Source organism: Chiroxiphia lanceolata, chromosome 27 (genome assembly GCF_009829145.1).
Source record: "Chiroxiphia lanceolata isolate bChiLan1 chromosome 27, bChiLan1.pri, whole genome shotgun sequence".
NCBI classification, from domain to species: domain Eukaryota; kingdom Metazoa; phylum Chordata; class Aves; order Passeriformes; family Pipridae; genus Chiroxiphia; species Chiroxiphia lanceolata.
Window position 1 is genome coordinate 5400572 of NC_045663.1, and position 19272 is coordinate 5419843.

The 19272-nt window shown below is 55.5% G+C and overlaps 2 protein-coding genes across 2 annotated transcripts; one reads left to right on the plus strand and one right to left on the minus strand.

The window, feature by feature from the left end:
* LOC116798987 lies at window positions 1-4197 on the minus strand. The gene is made up of 7 exons (XM_032711700.1): window positions 4027-4197; window positions 2706-2792; window positions 1847-2072; window positions 1564-1706; window positions 1031-1150; window positions 670-850; window positions 1-65 (listed from the first exon to the last, which is right to left on the minus strand). The coding sequence occupies exons 1-6, from the start codon at window positions 4195-4197 to the stop codon at window positions 692-694; spliced, it is 906 nt and encodes a 301-aa protein (XP_032567591.1). The 3' UTR covers window positions 1-65; window positions 670-691.
* On the plus strand, window positions 4194-19028 carry LOC116799212 (C2 calcium-dependent domain-containing protein 4C-like). The gene is made up of 3 exons (XM_032712147.1): window positions 4194-5195; window positions 12133-12138; window positions 19016-19028. The coding sequence occupies exon 1, from the start codon at window positions 4196-4198 to the stop codon at window positions 5018-5020; it is 825 nt and encodes a 274-aa protein (XP_032568038.1). The 5' UTR covers window positions 4194-4195; the 3' UTR covers window positions 5021-5195; window positions 12133-12138; window positions 19016-19028.
* The last annotated feature ends 244 nt before the right edge of the window (window positions 19029-19272 follow it).

The following is a 19272-nucleotide window of genomic DNA, read 5'->3' on the forward strand; positions in this document are numbered from 1 at the left end:
CCAGGGAGTCAGGAACTTTGCAGCCCCAGAAGGTCCAGGTCCATGGGTCAGGCTTCCTGGTTTTCCTAGAAAATACTGGAGATGTTCCCCCTAAAACTGGCTGCCATCACTGACACTGCGGCTGCTGAGTCCAAATCAACCCATCCTGCACCTCTCCTCACCCTCCACTTCCCTGTGAGCCAGGCAGAGCACCAGTTTCCTGGGAATTGGGGGGGTATCCACTGGTTCTTTGAGAACAGCTGGGATTAGAGTAATGAGTGACCCCAAAGGAAGTTGTTAGTGGTGAAGACTCTCCCATAAATCCCATTTTAAAGTGCAGGATACCTGGGACAGTCAGAAAGGGCTCATGGCAACCTGCAGGATCAGAGGTGCCACCACAAAATGCTGCAGTGGCACATCTGTCACCCAGGGATGACAATGCCCTGCCCCCCTCCCCCCCCCCCCGTGCACACCCAACACCATCTCAACCCCACGGGGGGACTGAGGTTGTCTCTTTGCACAGGGAGAAAGCCTGGAGCCCCCACAACCCTTCCCTACCTCCCCTGGCAGCAGAGGGGCTGTGTCACAAGGGCTCAGAGCCTGGGGACATCCCCCAGGCAGAAACACCTCCACACTTGTGACACCTCCCCACCGAGAGGGTGGGTGGGATCATGTCTCAGGAGTCCTTACCTGGGACAAACTGCTGCTGTCATCACTCTGTATCAGCCTCCTGCCCACTGCTCACATCAGCCTGGGGCTTCTGGGCATCACCATCACCACTGCCCACGTCTGCAGCACCTTCCCCACTGCTGGACCCAGCTGGATCCTCCAGCCCTGGCAGCACCACCAGCTCCTGAGGGTTGTGTGTCCTCTGTTCACAGAGGAGGGACATGGTCAGGCTGTGAGGGGTCCGGGATGTTCAGAGTAGTCTGAGTAACCCCTGACACTTTTACAGCCAAGGGAACAAGGAGGGAAGCACAACCTTCCAGGTCGGTATTTCCCAGTGTCCCCAGGAATGGATCTGCAGCCAGCAGGGAGCAGGAACACTCACCTGGGGATCCAAGGACTCCTTCAGCATTACTGTGATCCCATCCTGCTCTTCCAGCTCCAGCTCTGCCTCAGTGTCATTGTAGGACCTGTACTCCTCACTGTCTGACTCCTCATCCGAGGGCTGGGATGGGGGGGAAGAGGCCGAGAGACAAGGGCGGTATGAGGAAGGACACCCCAATCCTGGGAACCACAGCCAACGGGGGACAGAGACACTGCTTTGCAGGGACATCAACCAGAGGGAAACTTCAGTGCTGTGGGACAAGGGGGGCACTCACACCTTTCAAACACTGATGGAGTGATGTCCAAGTACTCACAGGATGTGCTCACCTGGGAGGGACCCAGCAGGGTCAGAGTCCAACTCTTCACTGAACACCCCCCACAAAGTGGGGACAGTGAAGGAAACCTCTTCCCTCCCTGCACAGGTTTCTCTGCAGGGACACTCCCAGGCTACAGGAGCTCTCAGAGCCCAAACCATCACCTCCCAGTTGCTGAGCCCCTGAGGAACAATCCTGCCCAGCAGCCACAACATCTTACCTCATATGTGAGGTCTTCAGAGTCATCTTCTGGTAAGTCCTTCTCCAGCACCACAAACCAGGACTCCTGCTCCTCCAGAGCCACATCATCCCTCTTCCTCTTGCTGGCTTTGCTGGATGGGTTGATTGGAGCTTCCAGGATTTCTGCAGGGATTCACAGGAGGCACCATCACCACCTCAGGACAGACACACAGCCGTGTGTCCCAGCCCTCCGCAGGAATCCCAAACCCTGCCATGCCGTGTTTGTCGGCTGCAAAGCCTTCAGGTGTAGCAGGAGCTCTCACCCCTGGGCTGGTTGCCCTGGCCCCAGCTGGTTGCTGGCAGGGAGCCCAGGATGTTCTGGATCCTGGGAGGCACCACGGAGAGGAGAAGGCACACGAGTCTCCCCCGGCGCTTCCTGGCCAGGCGGCCGGGCCTGGGGGGAGACCGGGTGGGGCAGAGTTGGCTGATCATGGTCTCCACAGGGATCACAAATCCAATCCAGACCCATGCTTTCTGAAGCATCTTGAGCTGCAAAGAGAGGTACATTAAGTATCTGGAAGTTCTCACATGTGCTAAAGATCTCAGTGAAAGCCTTAAACCCTGCTCTGCTCCCAGCGTGGGGCTGAGATGGGACCAACTTCAGCCAGGTAAAACAGGACCTGTTGGATTGGACTTTGTTCACAAAATCCTCCCATCTCTCCTGGCCCAGGCAGGCAGAGAAATGTGAATGTTGCAACCACCACGAGCAACAGGGAACAAGGCAAGGCCAAAGCAGGCAGAGGGAAACTCCAGGATGGGGAGGAAAGCAGAAGACAAGCTCACACTGAGTACAGGGCAGAGGGAAAATCATGGAATGGTTTGGGTTGGAAGGGACCTTAAATCTCATCCCACCCCCTGCCGTGGGCAGAGACACCTTTCACTAGCCCAGGTTGCTCCAGGTCCCATCCAACCTGGTCTTGGATACTTCCAGGAATGGGGCAGCAACCTGTGCCAGGGCCTCCCCACCCTCACAGGGAAGAATTTCTTCTTAACATCTAATGACATGGAAATACAGAAAGAAGAAAATACCTGGCAGAAAAACTCAAGAAACTGCCAAGTCTTGAGGTTTTCCCACCCCAGCCCCTGACCTCAGGCTCCTCCAGCAGCAGGAACATCACTTACCAGGTACTTGACAAAGCTCAGCTGAAGGATTTGGCCCAGGAACCTACTGAAGAAGGAGTGGGGATCACTGCTGGTGAGGGGTCTCACCTAGACAGAGAGAGACAAGTCAGATCCTGCACAGCAGCTCTGAGAGAGCCCCCAGCAGAAATAGCCCCTGGGGCACCTGGAAGACCTTTACCTGCTCTGGGCTTGAGCCCAGCTTTAGCTGCTGCTGCTGCTCCATGAAGACCAGACTGGACAGAAACCGGGCCTAACCCAGGATGGGGCCCTCAAGCTACTTATAGCCCCTGGCCCATGTGCTCCTCATTACACTGATGAGCTGCTAATTGGGGGGCAGCCCAGTGCCCTCCCATGGGGGTCTCCTACTCTCAGCCCTGGGCCTGGGCCAGGGCCAGTCTTAAGGGCTCTCAATTAGGGATTCATTTCCCCTCAGTTTGGGGTCTCTGTTCCTGAGAGTCAGAGCTCGCCAAGACTGATCTGGGACGTGTCCCTGTGCTGATGCAAAAAGCTGAAGGTGATGAGATGCCAAAAACCTGCCCTGCTGAGCCCCCCCAGGGATGGGAGAAGCTGGACCCCAGGTGAGGGGGGCCCCCTCTGCATCCCTCCTGGTCTGTGCCCACACAGAAATGGAGCTGCTTTTCCTCACTGCATCATTTTCAGAGCAGGATCCAACCTAAAGCAGCCCTTGTCCCCCTGCTAGTGGAGGAGCTTCCTTAGCCAAGGGGAGGGTGGCAGGGAATCATAGGATAGAATCATAGCCCACTCTGCAGCTCTGCCCCTGCTGCATAGAAAGACAAAGCTGAGGCTCCTCTGGGAGAGCAGCTTCATCCTCCCACCTGGAGGATGCACAAACCCCTGCTCTCCTGGTTCAGCCCTGGGGGCTGCCCGGGACTGTCTCCCCCCCACATTCCCACCCCCAGTGGGACGGGAGCTGCGGGAAACAATCCAGCACGGCCCTGGCACCGGCAGAGGTGGGCGGAGGGACTCGGGGGGAAGGCGGGGGGGTGCAGTGGTTGAAAATGCTGCTTTCTCTGGGTAATTGCGTGGGAGATTTTCCTGACGGGAGCTTTGCTAGACAGAGCTCGAGTGTTTGTCTCCCGCTCCGAGCTGCCCCTTCCCGCTCGGCTCCACCTGATGCCCACGGGCGGTGACTCATCCTGCGCCGGGCACCGCTCGCTGTGCCCCCTCCCTCCCTCCCTGGCTCACCCAGGCACCCGGCTCTCCCCCTCGCAGCTCCCTCTCTCCTGCCTCACGGGTGACACTCAGCCCCGCGTGAGAGCAGCAGGGCAGGCGATGATGTTGGGGACAAGCGCGTCCTCACCTGTCCCCCTCCATCTGTCTGCCGGGCGGGTGACAAAGGGCTGCTGGCCCGGAGGGGGCAGGTGCAGGGCCCTGGCAGCGCTGTCACCACGTCACTGCCCGCGGAGCAATCAGGGCTGGCAGCAGGGCATAAATAGCCAGCGCTGCCCGGGGAACCCCGCGGTGCCACCATGTCCCTCTGGGAGGGGACGCTCCAGGGCAAGAGCTCCAGCGGCATCTCCTTCCACGTGGTGACCCCCGACCGCATCCCGCAGTTCACCATCCCCTCCCTGGACGTCCACGGGAAGCACAGGGGCTCAGGGAAGGGGATGGGGCAGCTGGAGGGGACGGCGTGGAGGAGCAGCTCGGACCCAGCGGGGCGGGAGGAGCTGCCGGGCTCCGACTCCTCCGGCCCCAACTCCTCCTCCTCTGACCCCCCTGCCCAGCCGAGCCCAGACCCCACTGCCTGGGCAGCTCTGTCCCTGCCCCACCTCCCCAAGGTCACCACCCCCTACGGCTTTGTCACCCTGGGGCAGAGCCCACAGGTCACCAGGGAGGAGGCGTTTTTTCACTCAGGCTCGGGCCACCCTCGAGGTCCTGCTGCCGAGACACGTCCCGGCTGGCAGGAGGAGCCAGGATGCTGCAGACACCCCGGGATGGCTGTTGCCGAGGGAGATTCCCAGAGGGATGGAGGCCAGAGGGGCCACAAGCAGCCGAGTCCTCGTGCCACCGCTCTCAAGGATGGCAGAGCCAGCCCAGCCTTCGGGACCTCAGCAGGGTTTCCCCTGCCCGGGAGATGTGCCAGCCCCGTCAGAGACATCCAAAGAACAGACGTTCTGGAGAGCAAAGAGGCAGAGAAGAGGGAGAAGAGGCTCCTGGGGGTGTTTTACCAGAGGAGCAGCTCCAGTCTGGAGCTCCCCGCTGTGACAGGCAGGAGAAACTTGTTCCAGAGGATCCTCAGGAGGCGCCTTGTCCAGCCCCGGCAGCTCAAGCCCGTGAATTTCACTCTCCACTGATCTTGCAAAGGGAAACAGAGGTTCCCCAAAGACCTGGAGAAGAGAGACTTCTGTAAGTGCCTCAGCCTGCAGGGCAGCCAGGCTGGGACAGGAGGGTGAGGGTGTCACTTCACCTGGAGGGGAAGCCTTGAAGTGACATTGCCCTTGGCTGGGGAGGGACATCCGAGGGGCAGCAGTGCTGGGGAGCAGAGGGGCTGCGGGTTTGTGACTGTTCAGAGCCTGAATAAAAGCAAGAACATTTCACCCAACCTGTGCTCCTCTCCTTTTTCTTGCCTGTGCCACCACCTGGGTACCAGCAGGGTGTTTTAGTGCACCTCCTGTTGTACCCCCAGTCTCAGCCGCTCCTCCTGCTCTTTATCTCCAGATGAGAGCAGGTTCTTGGTGGGCTGGAACTGCTGAAATGCAAAGCAGGAGACCATCTGAGCCCCAAAAAACTGCAGCAGGCTGGGGAAGAGGAGTGATCACGTCCACTTTATGGCTGGTTTCCAGCTCTATGGCCATGGGGTGGGATGTTTACACGTGTCAGGAGCCCTCTCCCAGCCTGTCCATGGCAGGAGGGGCCAGGCAGGAGACACAGCAGCTGTCCTGAAACACTTACTCCTCCCCATTCCTCAGGGTGCATTTGCCAACTGCTCCCAACCAGCTGCGATAAAGCAGCACATTATTGACTGTTCCCTCATAAACTGCTTTTTGCTTTTATGGAGAAGCAGAACCTGCAATGCCAGGATGGAAGTGTTCATGGTCAGCAGTGTTTTGGGGCTAATGAAGCAGAGCCTCCTGGGTCAGCAGAGCTGGGCTGCTGCCACCTTCACTTCCAGGGCTCTTCATTCTCCCTGAGGATCCCTGAGAGGTGGCACTGGAGGGCTGGTCCCAGTCCTGGAGTGGAGCCAGCTGGGGGGAGCTGGGAGTCAGCCGAGGTCCTGCAATCAGGATTTGCATCTGGGCCATTAACCAGGAGTTTATTAACTTGGTTTGATTCCAGCCCTGCTGGGCTGTGTGACCTGAGCCACGTCCTGCTCTAACACAGTGACTTGGTTTCCCCACCTTTTCACAGAATCCCAGAATATGCTGAGCTGGAAGGGACCCACAAGGATCATCCAGTCCAACCCTCAGCCCTGCACAGGCCCAGCCCCAAGAGTCACCCCCTGTGCCCCAGAGGATCAGCCAAACGCTCCTGGAGCTCTGGCAGCCTTGGGGCTGTGCCCACTGCCCTGGGGAGCCTGGGCAGTGCCCAACCACCCTCTGGGGGAAGAACCTTTTCCTGAGATCCAACCTGCCCCTGCCCTGACACAGCTCCAGCCATTCCCTGGGTCCTGTCCCTGGTGTCCCCAGAGCAGAGCTCAGTCCCTGCCCCTCCTCTGCCCCTGCCCAGGCAGCTGGAACTGCAGTGAGGTCTCCCCTCAGTCTCCTCTTGTCCAGCTGAACACACCAAGTGCCCTCAGTGTCCTCACACGCCTTCCCCAGTTAATTCAACTCTGAGCCCTTTGTTGGAACTGCCACTTCCAGAGAGCTTTGCCCAGTGTGTCTGAGCACCACCAGCAACAGGGAGGAGAAAGAAGGGCCCTGGAGTCCCTGCCTCCTGCAGATGAGCTGCATGGAAGCACCAGCGCCCACAAGACCCAGTGCTGGTGTGAAAGGGGGGTGGCAGCTTGTTCATGGCAGTGTTCTCCAGACATACATGTGCCCTCCTGCACGGCTGTGAATGGCTCAATCACAGGAGAAGGTGGTAGCCAGGGCTGCTGGAAGGGGAGCAGGGCTCAGTTCTGGGACAGGAAATCTGCTCTGTGGTTATTCTAAGGAGCTCTGGCGCTCTGGAGTGAGTCAGGCACCGAGGCTCTGGAAATTTAAATTGATCTGCAGCTCCTGAGGGCATCATCTCTGCTCTGCACTCAGGGCTGAGAGGGCAGATTAGTCCCTGGGTTACCAGGGATTAATAAATGAGGGGTTATCAGTTACTCGTGCTGTGATATCTGAACATGTGCATGCTCTGAGCTGACAGGCAAATGGGAATTAAGCCACGCTCCTGTAAACCTCTCCCCTTTCTCCTTTGATGCTTAAGCTGCTACACAGCAGTGGCTCTGTCTAACTGACTCAGCATCTCCCAAGGAAAGCTCTGGGACAACCCCCCATGGCAGCTGAACCTGCTGTATTCACAAGTTAAACCTGGAGACTGGGAGCTGGGACTCCTGGGGTTTATTCCCTGCTTGGTGACCTCCCTAAAGTCCCGGGAACTTTCTTGTGCCCCTTAAACCCAGGAAGAAACCTGCTGTGCTCCACAGGTGGATTGCAGGGCTTCATTCATCCTCATTCACAGAACACCTCCGGTGCCCTTGGCAGAGCTTCCCAAGGGAAGAAGGATTATGTGTTATTACAACCTGCCAGGGTGCAAAACTCATTTCCTCTGGATGTGCCAGAGTGGGGATAATCAGCCTGGGGAGAATCCCAAATGAAAGGTTTGTTTAGAACGGTGGCAGTGGGGATTGTTCTGTGGCAGACGTGGAGCTGGGCTGAGTGAGGAGGGAAACATCAATTCCCTGCACACAGCAAAGGTGTTTTACTGTGGAACTGCCTCTGCCATATTTCTGCTGCTGCCAGGTTCCAGCTGAAGGCATCTCTCCAGCCTGTGAAGTGAGAAGGACAATAGCTCCCAGTGGAGCAACGTGCCTGTGAGATTTACAGGATGCCCTTTCCCTGGAAACCGGGCGGTGAGGACGTTACAACGGGAGGCATCAGTGAGGTGACAAGACAAATAGTCATTACCAGCCATTGATTATTCTGCCTGGGCCTGATACCTTTTCTAAATGTTGTTTTGGTCTGAGTCAGAGTTTCATTCCAGCCTCCTGCAGGTACAGGAAAGCTCAGGGCTAATTATCCCCCCCTAATCCCACGTACAGTTTTAGCAGCGCTAACCATGCTCGGCTGCAAGTGGGTGGAATCAGGAGAGGAACCAATTCCAATCCCAGTCTCCTGAGCATGGGGGGACAGGTCTGGGACAGGTCTCTAAATCCTTTGCACCTCCTCAGCTTCCTGCAGCAGGTCCTGCAGCTGGAGAACCAGGCATTGCTGCCACTTCAGCCTTGTCCCCAGCGTGGACTCTGTGAGACTGAGACCCCTTTTCCTCCACACTGACCTTTCTGGAATGTTCTGACACCAGTTTATTTGAAACAAAACCAGTCAGACTGGGTAGATACCAAGAGCATTTCCCAAGGCCTCATCCCTGCAAATGATATCAGGAAAAATAAACAGCTCTTCCCTTTGATCCCAGTGTTTCCAGTGTATCTCTGATGGTGTTATCTTCCCTGTTTTCCAGCACTTCCACTGAAATGTATGGAAATTAGGATATATCCCTTCCCTTTCAAACAAGCTGAGCTTCTCCCTGACCAGGTTACTGTGATCACCAGTCACATCCCCCTCACAGGGATGACAACTTCTTGCTGTCAACAACCTCCGGTGCCACAACTGTCACCTATTGCAGGTGGCCCTTGGGCACGGGGAGATGTCACTCTCACAGACCCATCAGCCCCAAGCAGCAGCAAGGAAATCACACTGAGAAATCCCATTTCCATGTGATTTTCATGCGAAGGAGCACCTGGACTTCCTGGGATCAATACGGAGCCGCTGCCTTTGCCAAGGATTTTACAGTCACTGTCCACGCCTGGGGGTGAGATAAAGCCCTTCATGTGCTCATCAGCTGCACAGCTCCTCTCCCAGCTAACTGCTGCTGGAAAGGTCAAGCTCTGGCTATGAGACACTGCTGCAGCCAGAAGTCCCAGCTCGGGAAGCACACGGAGCCGGGATGTTCTTCCCTTGACTCCGCTGGAACTGGGGGGGGCAGTTTCCCAGGTGGTTTCCCAAGTGAGGGGAACAATGTGCATCTCCCTGCCCAGATGGAGCCCGTTTCTCCTGCCCTCCGCCCTGCTGAGCCCTCCTGATCCCCCTGCTCTGCCCTCCAGCAGCGTGGGTGCTGTCCCCACCTTGCTCCACGCCACGGGCGCCTGGCAGCTCTGCAGCTCCACGGCTGCCTGGATGCCCTGAGGATAACAACTCATCCAGTGGGATAGATCCCACCTCCTCATCTGGCAGGTGCTTGTGGCCAGGTAGCAACTGCTCTGATTTAGCTGTTGCTCTCACTTGCTCCATGAATGGGTTTGTTTGCTTGTTTCTGACTCCTGTGCTTGCTCTCTGCACGTGGTGCCGGGAAAAGCTCAGCATTCCTGCTGGGCACAGCCCTGGGAGCCTGTGGAAGCTCAGGGCAGCAGCTGCTCCCTGCTCAGCTGTGCTCACACACAGAAACCACTTTCCAGGCAGCCTGGCTCGGCAGCAGGACCTCTGTCCCCAGCCACGCTGTGCAGAGACCCAGCTGGGAGTGCAGCCAGGGCCAGCTCTTCCCTCAGATGCTCCCAGGGAGCTGCTGTGATGAGACTGAGCCTCTTCTGAGGAGGAAAAACACCACCTGTGCTCCCCTCCTTGGGGTTTATTTAAACCTCAGCGTGATCATCTGTTGCTCTTCACAGAATCCCAGACTGGTTTGGGTTGGAGGGATCTTAAAGTCCATCCAGTCCCACCTCCTGCCACGGGCAGGGACACCTTCCACCAGCCCAGGTTGCTCCAAGCCCCGTCCAACCTGGCCTTGGACACTTCAGGGCCGGGGCAGCCACAGCTTCTCTGGGCAACCTGTGCCAGGGCCTCCCCACTCTCCCAGGGAAGGATTTCTTCTTTCTATCTAAACTAAACCTACTCTCTGTCAGTGGGAAGCCACACTCCCCTGTCCTGTCACTCCAGGCCCTTGTAAATTGTCTCTCTCCAGCTTTCTTGTAGTAATTTGAGGTACTGGAAGGTCACCCTGAAGCTTCTCTTCTCCAGGCTGAACAATCCCAATTCTCTCAGCCTTTCCTCCCAGCAGAGCTGCTCCAGCCCTCTGACCATCTCGGTGCCTCCTCTGGACTTGCTACCAAAGGTCCATGTTCCTCCTGGGGACATGGGGCTGCTGCTGGGGACCCCAGAGCTGGAGGCAGCACTGCAGGGGGGGGTGTCTCACCATCATCCAGCTCAACTCCTGGCCCTGCACAGACACCCCAACAATCCCACCCTGTCCCTCAGAGCGTTGTCCAAACACTCCTGGAGCTCTGGCAGCCTTGGGGCCGTGCCCACTGCCCTGGGGAGCCTGGGCAGTGCCCCAGCACCCTGTGGGGGAAGAACCTTTCCCAGAGATCCATCCCAACCCCCCTGGCACAGCTCCAGCCGTTCCACAAATCAGACTGAACCAATCCCCTTCCCTTTCCTTTGACATCTCCAGCTCCTTCGCTGAGTAGAAACACAGGAGGAGGAAAGCACCGATTTTATTTTCAGCCACAGTTTATTGATTTGTTGGACACAGGAAAAGAGCAGTTGACACTGAGCAGTGCACATCCACCTCCTTCCCACTGTCCTTGGGCAGCCACCTGTGGTGTTGGGAAGCTGGTCCTGGAAAAATCTCCCACCCTGGGATGCTGAGCCAGCCCTGGCAGCACCACACAGCTCCCCAGGGCCTGGGGCTACTGCAAGAGCTGCTGGTGCAACACAAGGAGAGGCTTTTCCAGAGTGGCCTGAGCCTGGAAGGGCTTCCAAGCTGTGTTAAAAAACAGCCCTGAGCTGGGAAAATGATTCCTTGCACATGCTGGTTTTCCCAAGGGTGGGCACAGTACCTTTGGCCTGCGACTCTTCCATGGGAAGAGCCACCAGGAGGAAGGAGAATCCCCCCAAATGAACAAGGCATCTCCCTGCTCCTCAGAGGGGCAAATCCTGCAAGGCGTGAAAGCAGCAAAATTGTTTTGCTTTCCAAGTTTAACAGCTTGTTTGACTTCCATGGATAATTAGCAGAAACACAAGGAAAATACAGCACCCTGACTCTGCCCTGTGCTGAAAACAGGAGCTCTCCCTGCAGATGCCTTCCAAGTGTTCCCTCTAATTTTGTTGGCAGCATTCCCTGTATGAGAAATAAATACAGTTTTTTAGAGGCAGATGGCGAAGTTGTGAGATATCCAAGCTCCAAACTGGACCTGGGTGTCAGGGTCTTTGTCGGCCAGATAAGGGAAATATAAAAGTTCCTAAAAATTCAAATCTTTCGGGGTCATGTGGAAATTTTGCACACAGAGGTTTCTTTTCTCTCTCTGGACTAAGAACAAAGGAAGATCCATCATTTTTGACAGAGGATGCCTTGCAGCCAATCGGAAGGAAGGGAAAGACCCTTTTCAGAGAAAAAAAACCTTTTTAGGCAAAAATGAATATATAAACCTTATCTGAAAAAGGGTGGGTGTATTAAATTTAAATCCAAAGGGTCTTTCCCCCTGGAAACTCGGTGAGAGGAAGACCCAGTGTGCTGAATAAATTCTTCCTTGTTGATAAAGTTTCTTTGTCCCATGAGTTTATGCCATCTTTCTAAATTTAAAAGAGGAATTTTTTTCCCACTCCTGGGCCAGCTTCAACCCTAGCAGCAGCTTTGGTAGAGCTGGGATTAGTCCTGCCAGCAGGACTCTGCTGCATCTCCAGGAAGGGGTAGGAAGGGAGCCCTGGTGAGGGACCTGGAGGTGAGAGCAACTCCAGTTCTTCTTGGGAGACCCCTCAGGGTGCATCAGAGTGAAAAGCACTGAGTGACCAATGCTTGTAAATATATCTATGTAGGGTTTCTTTTAGGACAATTTGGTTGCAATGGAAAGCAGGGATGGAGAAATTTTGGTTGTTATTATCTATAGTAATATGAAAGTACTTAAGGAAAAGTATAAGGGAAAAAGAAAGGAAGGAAGAGAAAGAAAAGGTAAGAGTAGAAAGGTCCCTAATCACCACCCATGGATCTGTGATGAGACTGGAGGATTGTTCACTGGTGGCCAAAGTGATGAACTTGATCCGTGGGGGGTGGGGAAAGAAGCCCCCAAACCCCAACTCTGCTGAGTTAATGAACGTTCAGGCCAGGGGGAAATGCCTGGTACCTCCCCTGGGCGTGGGGAGCTTTCAGCAATGGGTCTGGGGAAGATTTGGGGGGTCTTTGATGGTTTATGACCCCACCTAACATGTGACAGCTGCCTCTCAAGTGAAGTTAAGCCAGTTATGCCCCATCAGACCTTCCTCGAGGGGAGAGGGAAGTTTTACAACTGAGCAGAGTTGGGAAAGGGACTCCAATTCCCATGAGCAAAGGCACCATCCAGCGTGGCAGGATTGGCCTCTTAGGGGCCTCAAAGCTCGGCTTCAGTGCTCCTTGGTGCCTCCACAACGGTTTTAGTCATTAACTATTAACGGTTCAGTCTCTCACAGAGCCCCAGAGGCAAAGCAGCCAAAAACTGCTGTGTTTGAGACAAGTCCTGCTTTGAGTGTCATGGCTGAGCTCTCCTGCAGAGCCAGAGGTACCTTCCCAATGCCCCATCCCTGGAAGTGTCCAAGGCCAGGCTGGACGGGGCTTGGAGCCACCTGGGCTAGTGGAAGGTGTCCCTGCCCATGGCAGGGGGTGGGACTGGATGAGCTTTAATGTCCCTTCCAATTGTTGTGTGATCCATGAGATCACACCTGCACAGGTGGCAGGGCAGAGCTCAGGGACTGATCCTGGAGAAATGGGTTTCCAGACCCCTCTCAGCAGAGTGGGCTGGCTGGGTGTGGAACCAGCTCCCTCAGGAGGGGCAGAGGAGGGGCAGGGACTGAGCTCTGCTCTGGGGGCACCAGGGACAGCACCCAGGGAATGGCTGGAGCTGTGCCAGGGCAGGCTCAGGTTGGATCTCAGGGAAAGGTTCTTCCCCCAGAGGGTGGTTGGGCACTGCCCAGGCTCCCCAGGGCAGTGGGCACAGCCCCAAGGCTGCCAGAGCTCCAGGAGGGTTTGGCTGATCCTCTGGGGCACAGGGGGTGACTCTTGGGGCTGGGCCTGTGCAGGGCTGAGGGTTGGACTGGATGATCCTTGTGGGTCCCTTCCAGCTCAGCATATTCTGTGAGTCTGTGATTGTTATTTCTGGGCCCACCAGTCCATCCCCAGATCTTTTGGCCTTTCTGGGAGTTATCTCCAACCTCCAAATGCTCATGGATCCCCATCCCTTGGCTGACAGCTGCGACTCCCTCCCTGTCTGCAGGGCCTGTGTCCCAAACCTCTGCCCTCCAGCTCCCGCTCTCCCCAGCACCGTGAGCCCTTGGCACAGCTCCATGAGACAGCAGCCAGCAGGAAATTGGGATGATCAGCAGACATGACAACTGTACATCTTCATCAGCACGGCTAAATAATGGCCCCCCAGGGGCCACCTTCTCATCTTGTGCTTCATCCCCCTCTTCACATGGGCAACTGCATGTGAAAGTGTTACAAGAGCCTCATAAACCAATATTGTGCTGCCCATCAAAAGCCATTTTTAAAAGCTACAAAGTTCACCTTTGTATTTGCTTCAAGCTAATTGCCTTAAAAAAAAAAAGGCAGCAGATTCATTATGTTTCTTTAATTGCCCTCAGGGCTGGGTGTGCTATGAGGGAGAAGTTAATTTAGCAGGAGATGGTTTTCATCAGGGGGTAAAGGAGGAGAGAGAAACAGTGTTGTGGGCTGTTCTGTCCCTGAGTGAAACAATATTTTGTGAAAGCTCTGGAGAGCGTGGGGGGATAAAACACACTCCTCACACCCCCTACATGACTGCTGCCCCTGCTGCCCCAGCTCCTCTCTGCATCCCAGGGCAAGTGCAGAGTGAAATCCCATTGCTCCAGGGGCTGGAAATCCCTTGGATCCCAGGGGCACAGGAGTGGCTGGTATGGCCTTTGTGCCGAGGGGCTCTGTGTGCCCTCCAGACAGGGCTGACGAGGGAGGAGCTTGTTCTGCCCCAGAAGGAATTCCCAGCTATGGGGCTGGGCAGGGAGGGCTCGATGCTGCTGCAGAGGCATCCAAGAGTTCAGGGAAACTGAGGCACAGAAGATTTAACTTGCTCACCCAAAGCTGCCCAACAGGAGGAGTGTTCTGCATCTCCATGAATATCCCATCTCACCCTGCCCTCTGGCAGTGGGAAGCCATTCCCCCTTGTCCTGTCCCTCCATCCTTTGTTCCCAGTTCCTCTCCAGCTCTCCTGGAGCCCCTTTAGGCCCTGCAAGGGGCTCTCAGGTCTCTCTGGAGCCTTCTCTTCTCCAGGTGAACCCCCCCAGCTCTCCCAGCCTGGCTCCAGAGCAGAGGGGCTTCAGCCCTCGGAGCAGCTCTGTGGCCTCCTCTGGATCTGCTGCAGCAGCTCCACGTCCCACTGATGTTGGTGGAGGCAGCTCTGCAGGTGGGGAGAGGAGAGAGAAGGGAGAAACAAGGGGATGCTTTGTGTCTCTGCCTACGGGAGCAGGGAGCGCTTTTAAGGACAGAGCTGTGAGGGCGTTCTCTTTCTTCTCCTCCTCTTTCTTCCTCCCTTCTCCCCTTCCTTTGCTGTCAGTGCTCTGGGGCACTGCAGGTGACCTTTCAGAGAGGCTCTTTTCTGCAATCCCAGTGGAGCCTCCAAACCTGCCAGCACGAGGAGAAACCGCTGGAGGCAACTCAGCTCCCAATCTTCTTTGAGGATTACACTCTGCAGGAGAGCTGCTCCTGCTCTCCTCTTCTGAGGGAATTTGCAGGCTGCCTCCAGCCTCCTGCCAATAACTGGGATTTGTAGACAGAGGATGACTTTAGCCAAGTTTGCTTCTCCTTTTGGTGTAGATTTATTATTTCGAAGTGGTTCAATTGAGATTTTATCACAGAAGGACAGAGATGAGCATGCAGAGGTGGGTACTATATCTATCCAATTAATGAGATTAGGCCTATTGATTTTAATGGGAGAGATTCACTGGCTGGAGATGAAACAGCAGCTTATTTATCTACTGGATCACATCCAGACAATGCAACATCTTGCAGGATCTGGCCCTTAAATCTCACAACTAACTACAGTCAGTGCAGGAATCCTTTAGTACTGCTGATGTTGGGGGGTTTTATTGCTATTATTTTAGGCAGAGTGCCCAAGAGGGAACAGTGTGATTAATATTCAGGGAACAAATCCAGGGGTAATGGTCCCCATGAACCCTGGGCCAGGGAAGATGATGGCTTTGGTTTTCTGGGTATCCAGGTGGAACTGCTGATTCCTGAGCTGCACTTTGGATCTGCTGCCAGGAGCAGCCAGGGATGGCTTGGTGGGCCTGGAAATAACAATTTCTTACACACCCAGCTCATCACTCTGCTGACAGGGACCATTAACCTGTTTGTGCAGGAGCAGTGCTGGCCCCAGGGTCCTGCCTTCCCAGGGGGTGCAGATGTGACCTCATAGATCACAGAATGGCTGGAAGGGACCTTAAAGCTCATCCAGTCCCACCCCCTGCCATGGGCAGGGACACCTTCCACTAGCCCAGGTTGCTCCAAGCCCCGTCCAGCCTGGCCTTGGACACTTCCAGGGATGGGGCAGCCACAGCTGCTCTGGGAAACCTGGGACAGCCCTCCCCACCCTCACAGCCAACAATTCCTTCCCAGTATCCCATCTATCCCTGCCCTCTGGCAATGGGAAGCCATTCCTCTTGTCCTGTCCCTCCAGATCCTTGTCCCAAGTCCCTCTCCAGCTCTCCTGAAGCTTCCTCAGGCCCTGGAAGGGGCTCTCAGGTCTCCCTGTATCCTTCTCTCCTCCAGATGAGCACCCCCAGCTCTCCCAGCCTGGCTCCAGAGCAGAGGGGCTCCAGCTCTTGGAGCAGCTCTGTGGCCTCCTCTAGATCTGCTCCAACAGCTCCATGTCCTTGTGTTGAGGGCCCCAGAGCTGCAGGTGGGGTCTCACCTGAGCAGGGCAGAGGGGCAGAATCCCACCCTTGACCTGCCACCCGCTCTCTGTTGATCCAGCCCAGGGTGTGGTTGTTTTTCTCCCTGCTTTGCATCCCTGGTACCTCATGCCCAGGTAGGAGCCTGTTTGCATTCCCAAAACTGTGCTTTGAGCCCAAAGCCGAGCTCAGGTTGCCCTTGTCCCAGCAGACACCCGAGCTGTGCCAGGCGGGTCCTTCGTCCCTGTCCGGGACAGCAGGACACGGATCCAGGGAGCCCCCCGGGCAGTGCCAGGGGTGGTGCCCGTCCAGGTGCCCCCAGCGCCCCTGCCCCGCTCCCCTGGGCTGGCGGGATGTGGCAGCACTTGGCAGCGTCTGGTGCCCTCCCCTGGCCCCGTGTCGCACTGCTCGTGCCCGATGTCCTTGTCCTGCCGCCCCTGCCCCGGGCTCGGGGCTTTCCAGCAGAGCCGAGAGAGGAAAGTTGCTCCTTGCCCTAAAACTGAAGTACCTGCGGGCTTTTCACCTTTGTGACCAGTTCAGGACCCTTGAGAGCCCACTCCTCGTTACATTTCTCTCCTCCAACTTTTTATATTTCATTACCTCTTTCACCTCCATGTCTTGGTTTAAACCCACCCTCTTTTAACTGGGGTTTTTTTAGGAAACAGCCTCCTAACACCCCTCCCACGGGTGCTACCTGGAGCAGCAGAGAGGCCCCAATCTCCCTGTCAGACACTCCCTACCAGACATCATCACGTTGTAGGGCACACAGAGCTATTCCTGAGGGAAGGGATCCATCCTGCCCCTTGCTCCTGGCCCTGGAGCTGTTCTCGGATCCATCAGTGCCTCCAGAACAAGTTTGAATTCAGCTCCATCAGCACTTCTGTGCCAGGGAGACAATCAGGAGAAACTTCTCTGGGGTGGGACATTCCATCTTCTGAACAGGATTGATTTCCAACTCATATGGTTGGGGAAAACTTCCCAAAGAGGAGGATTTCCTGTGGTCACTCGTGATGGCTCTTCTGTTCCATCTCCTGTAGCCATTTGGAGGTGGACAGGAGGCAGGACACTGGCTTTTAAAGGGACACTGACAGTTTACAAGTTTTTTAACTAAAATATCTCTCAATTTGTTTGTAGTTTTCAACCCTTTTTGGTTGGTTCCCTGTGGGAAAGCAGGAGTCAGAACAGACAGTCCTTTCCATATACATAGAATCCTGGAATATGCTGAGCTGGAAGGGACCCACATGGATCATCAGTCCAACCCCTGGCCCTGCCCAGACACCCCAACAATCCCACCCTGTCCCTCAGAGCGTTGTCCAAACGCTCCTGGAGCTCTGGCAGCCTTGGGGCCGTGCCCACTGCCCTGGGGAGCCTGAGCAGTGCCCCAGCACCCTGTGGGGGAAGAACCTTTCCCTGAGATCCATCCCAACCCCCCTGGCACAGCTCCAGCCCTTCCCTGGGTCCTGTCCCTGGTCCCAGGGCAGGGAGGAATCTGAGGAGCAATTCATGTCCCCCCAGTGAGGGCAGAAACAAGCCCTGAACCAGCTGAATGACCTGGAGGGACCTTGCTGGTCCTTGGTACTTTGTAAATAAATAAATGTTCAGTTGCTGCCTCAAGGGAACAGGGCCGAGTTTTTGGGGCTGAGCAGGAGCTGCTTTGGGGCTGTTGGAGGTGCAGGCCCTGCATGACAAGGTGCTGAACCTGCTCTTCTGGGACGTGTAAAATCTTTCCACAGCGATGGAAAAAGGACAGCTCCTCTCTCAGCTGTGCAGCTCCCAGCAGAGTCAGCTCCCATGGGAATACAGTCAATCCTTCCTGAGCAGGAGTTCAGAAAGGGAGAGCAAAATTTTGGTATTTTCTTTGAGTGCAATAAGCCAACGTGGTCTTACATTATTCATTGGACCCTCCTGGCAGTGCACACCACGCAGGAGATCAGGCCACACTCTGCTCTACGTTCTGACTTTGCCTATGCAAGGGGAATAATGATGAGACTTGTAAACGCTAAAAAAGGGATGTCTTACCACTAATTAAACCTATTTATCTTTCACAGCCGGAGCAGTTAACAGCCCAATAAAAGGTATCACTGTGAAACAGTGTGTTTATTTATCAAATGATTTCCTCCATGTAACGGCCTCTCCTTTCCAAATTCTGTGATAAAAGAGCAGATGGCACATGAAGATAAAAAAAGCCTGACTGTTGCCCTGGATGTGATCTCAGAAGTGAGGCAGCTCAGCTGAACATCACCATTAATATTGGAGGGGAGAGCAGGGCTCCCTGAGGACACAGAGCTGCCTCCTGCACAGTGGTACTGTGGGAATCATGGGATGGTTTGGGTTGGAAGAGATCTTTAAAGCCCATCTCATCCCAGTCAGGGCAGGGACACCTTCCACTAGCCCAGGTGGCTCCAAGCCCCGTCCAACCTGGCCTTGGACACTTCCAGGGATGGGGCAGCCACAGCTGCTCTGGGAAGTCCATCCCAGTCCCTCCCCACCCTCACAGGGAAGAATTTCTTCCCAATATCCCGTGTAATGCTGCTCTCCTGAGGGCAGGGCTGTTCCCCTGTGGTGTCTCAGCTGGACAGGCAGCCCCACACCAGCTGGGCAGTCAAGGGACCACCAAAAAGTGAAGGGACACAAGAGTCACCTACATGTGTCACAACACACATCTGGGTCCTCCCCACAACAGCTGTGAAGTTGTGGAAGGGTGAAATGAGGTTGCCCCACATGTTCAGGTGTCCAAAACCCTGGGACCTGGCTTGGGAACAATGGGAGCAACTGCTCCAGCCCATCCAGGTCCATGCCTGTGTCCTGGCACACAGGGCTCGGTGTCCTGTCACCACAGCCCCTTTTCCTGGCTCCCCAAATCCAAGTGTCCAAGGCCATAAGCCTTATTGCAAGTCTTTCCAAGGACGTGGAAACAACATGTGACTCCAAGAGCCCGGAGCAGAGGTGACCTCCTGTGACAAAAGTGCTGACTGAGGCAGCAGCGTGGCTGCATTGTCACCTTTGTCATTCTGCATCCCTACCCCAGAGCTCCAGGGGAAGGCCAGGCAGGACTCGAGTCAGCAGATGAAAGGGGTTGCTCTGTTCCCTTTGTGCCAACATTTTCCATTCTGCCGTTTTTTTCCAAGGACACAAGTTTCTGAGAGATGAAAGTGGAGACTTCCCAATCATCCATGAGGCCTGGAGGGGACTGGCTGTTTGCTGCAATGTTCCCGCTGACGTGGGCAGGAAAGGGGGTCCAGAGGGAAAAGGAGATGAAAGGCAGTGCTGGGGAGCAGGAAAGAGCTGAAGAGTCCCTGGGGAAGCAGAGGAGCTGAAAGGAATGAGAGAGGAGAGAGCCATGGAGGGAGAGCTGGATGTTCCAGAGAGCCTGGACTGTGGCGTCAGGAGCAGTGGGGTGTTCAGGGTGGACATGGAAGAGGCTTTGGGAAGTTTAGTGTCTGAAACAATGGGTAAAAGCCAGTCTGGAGGGATCCTGAAGGATCAGAAAAGATGGGAATGCAGGCAGTGACTGATGA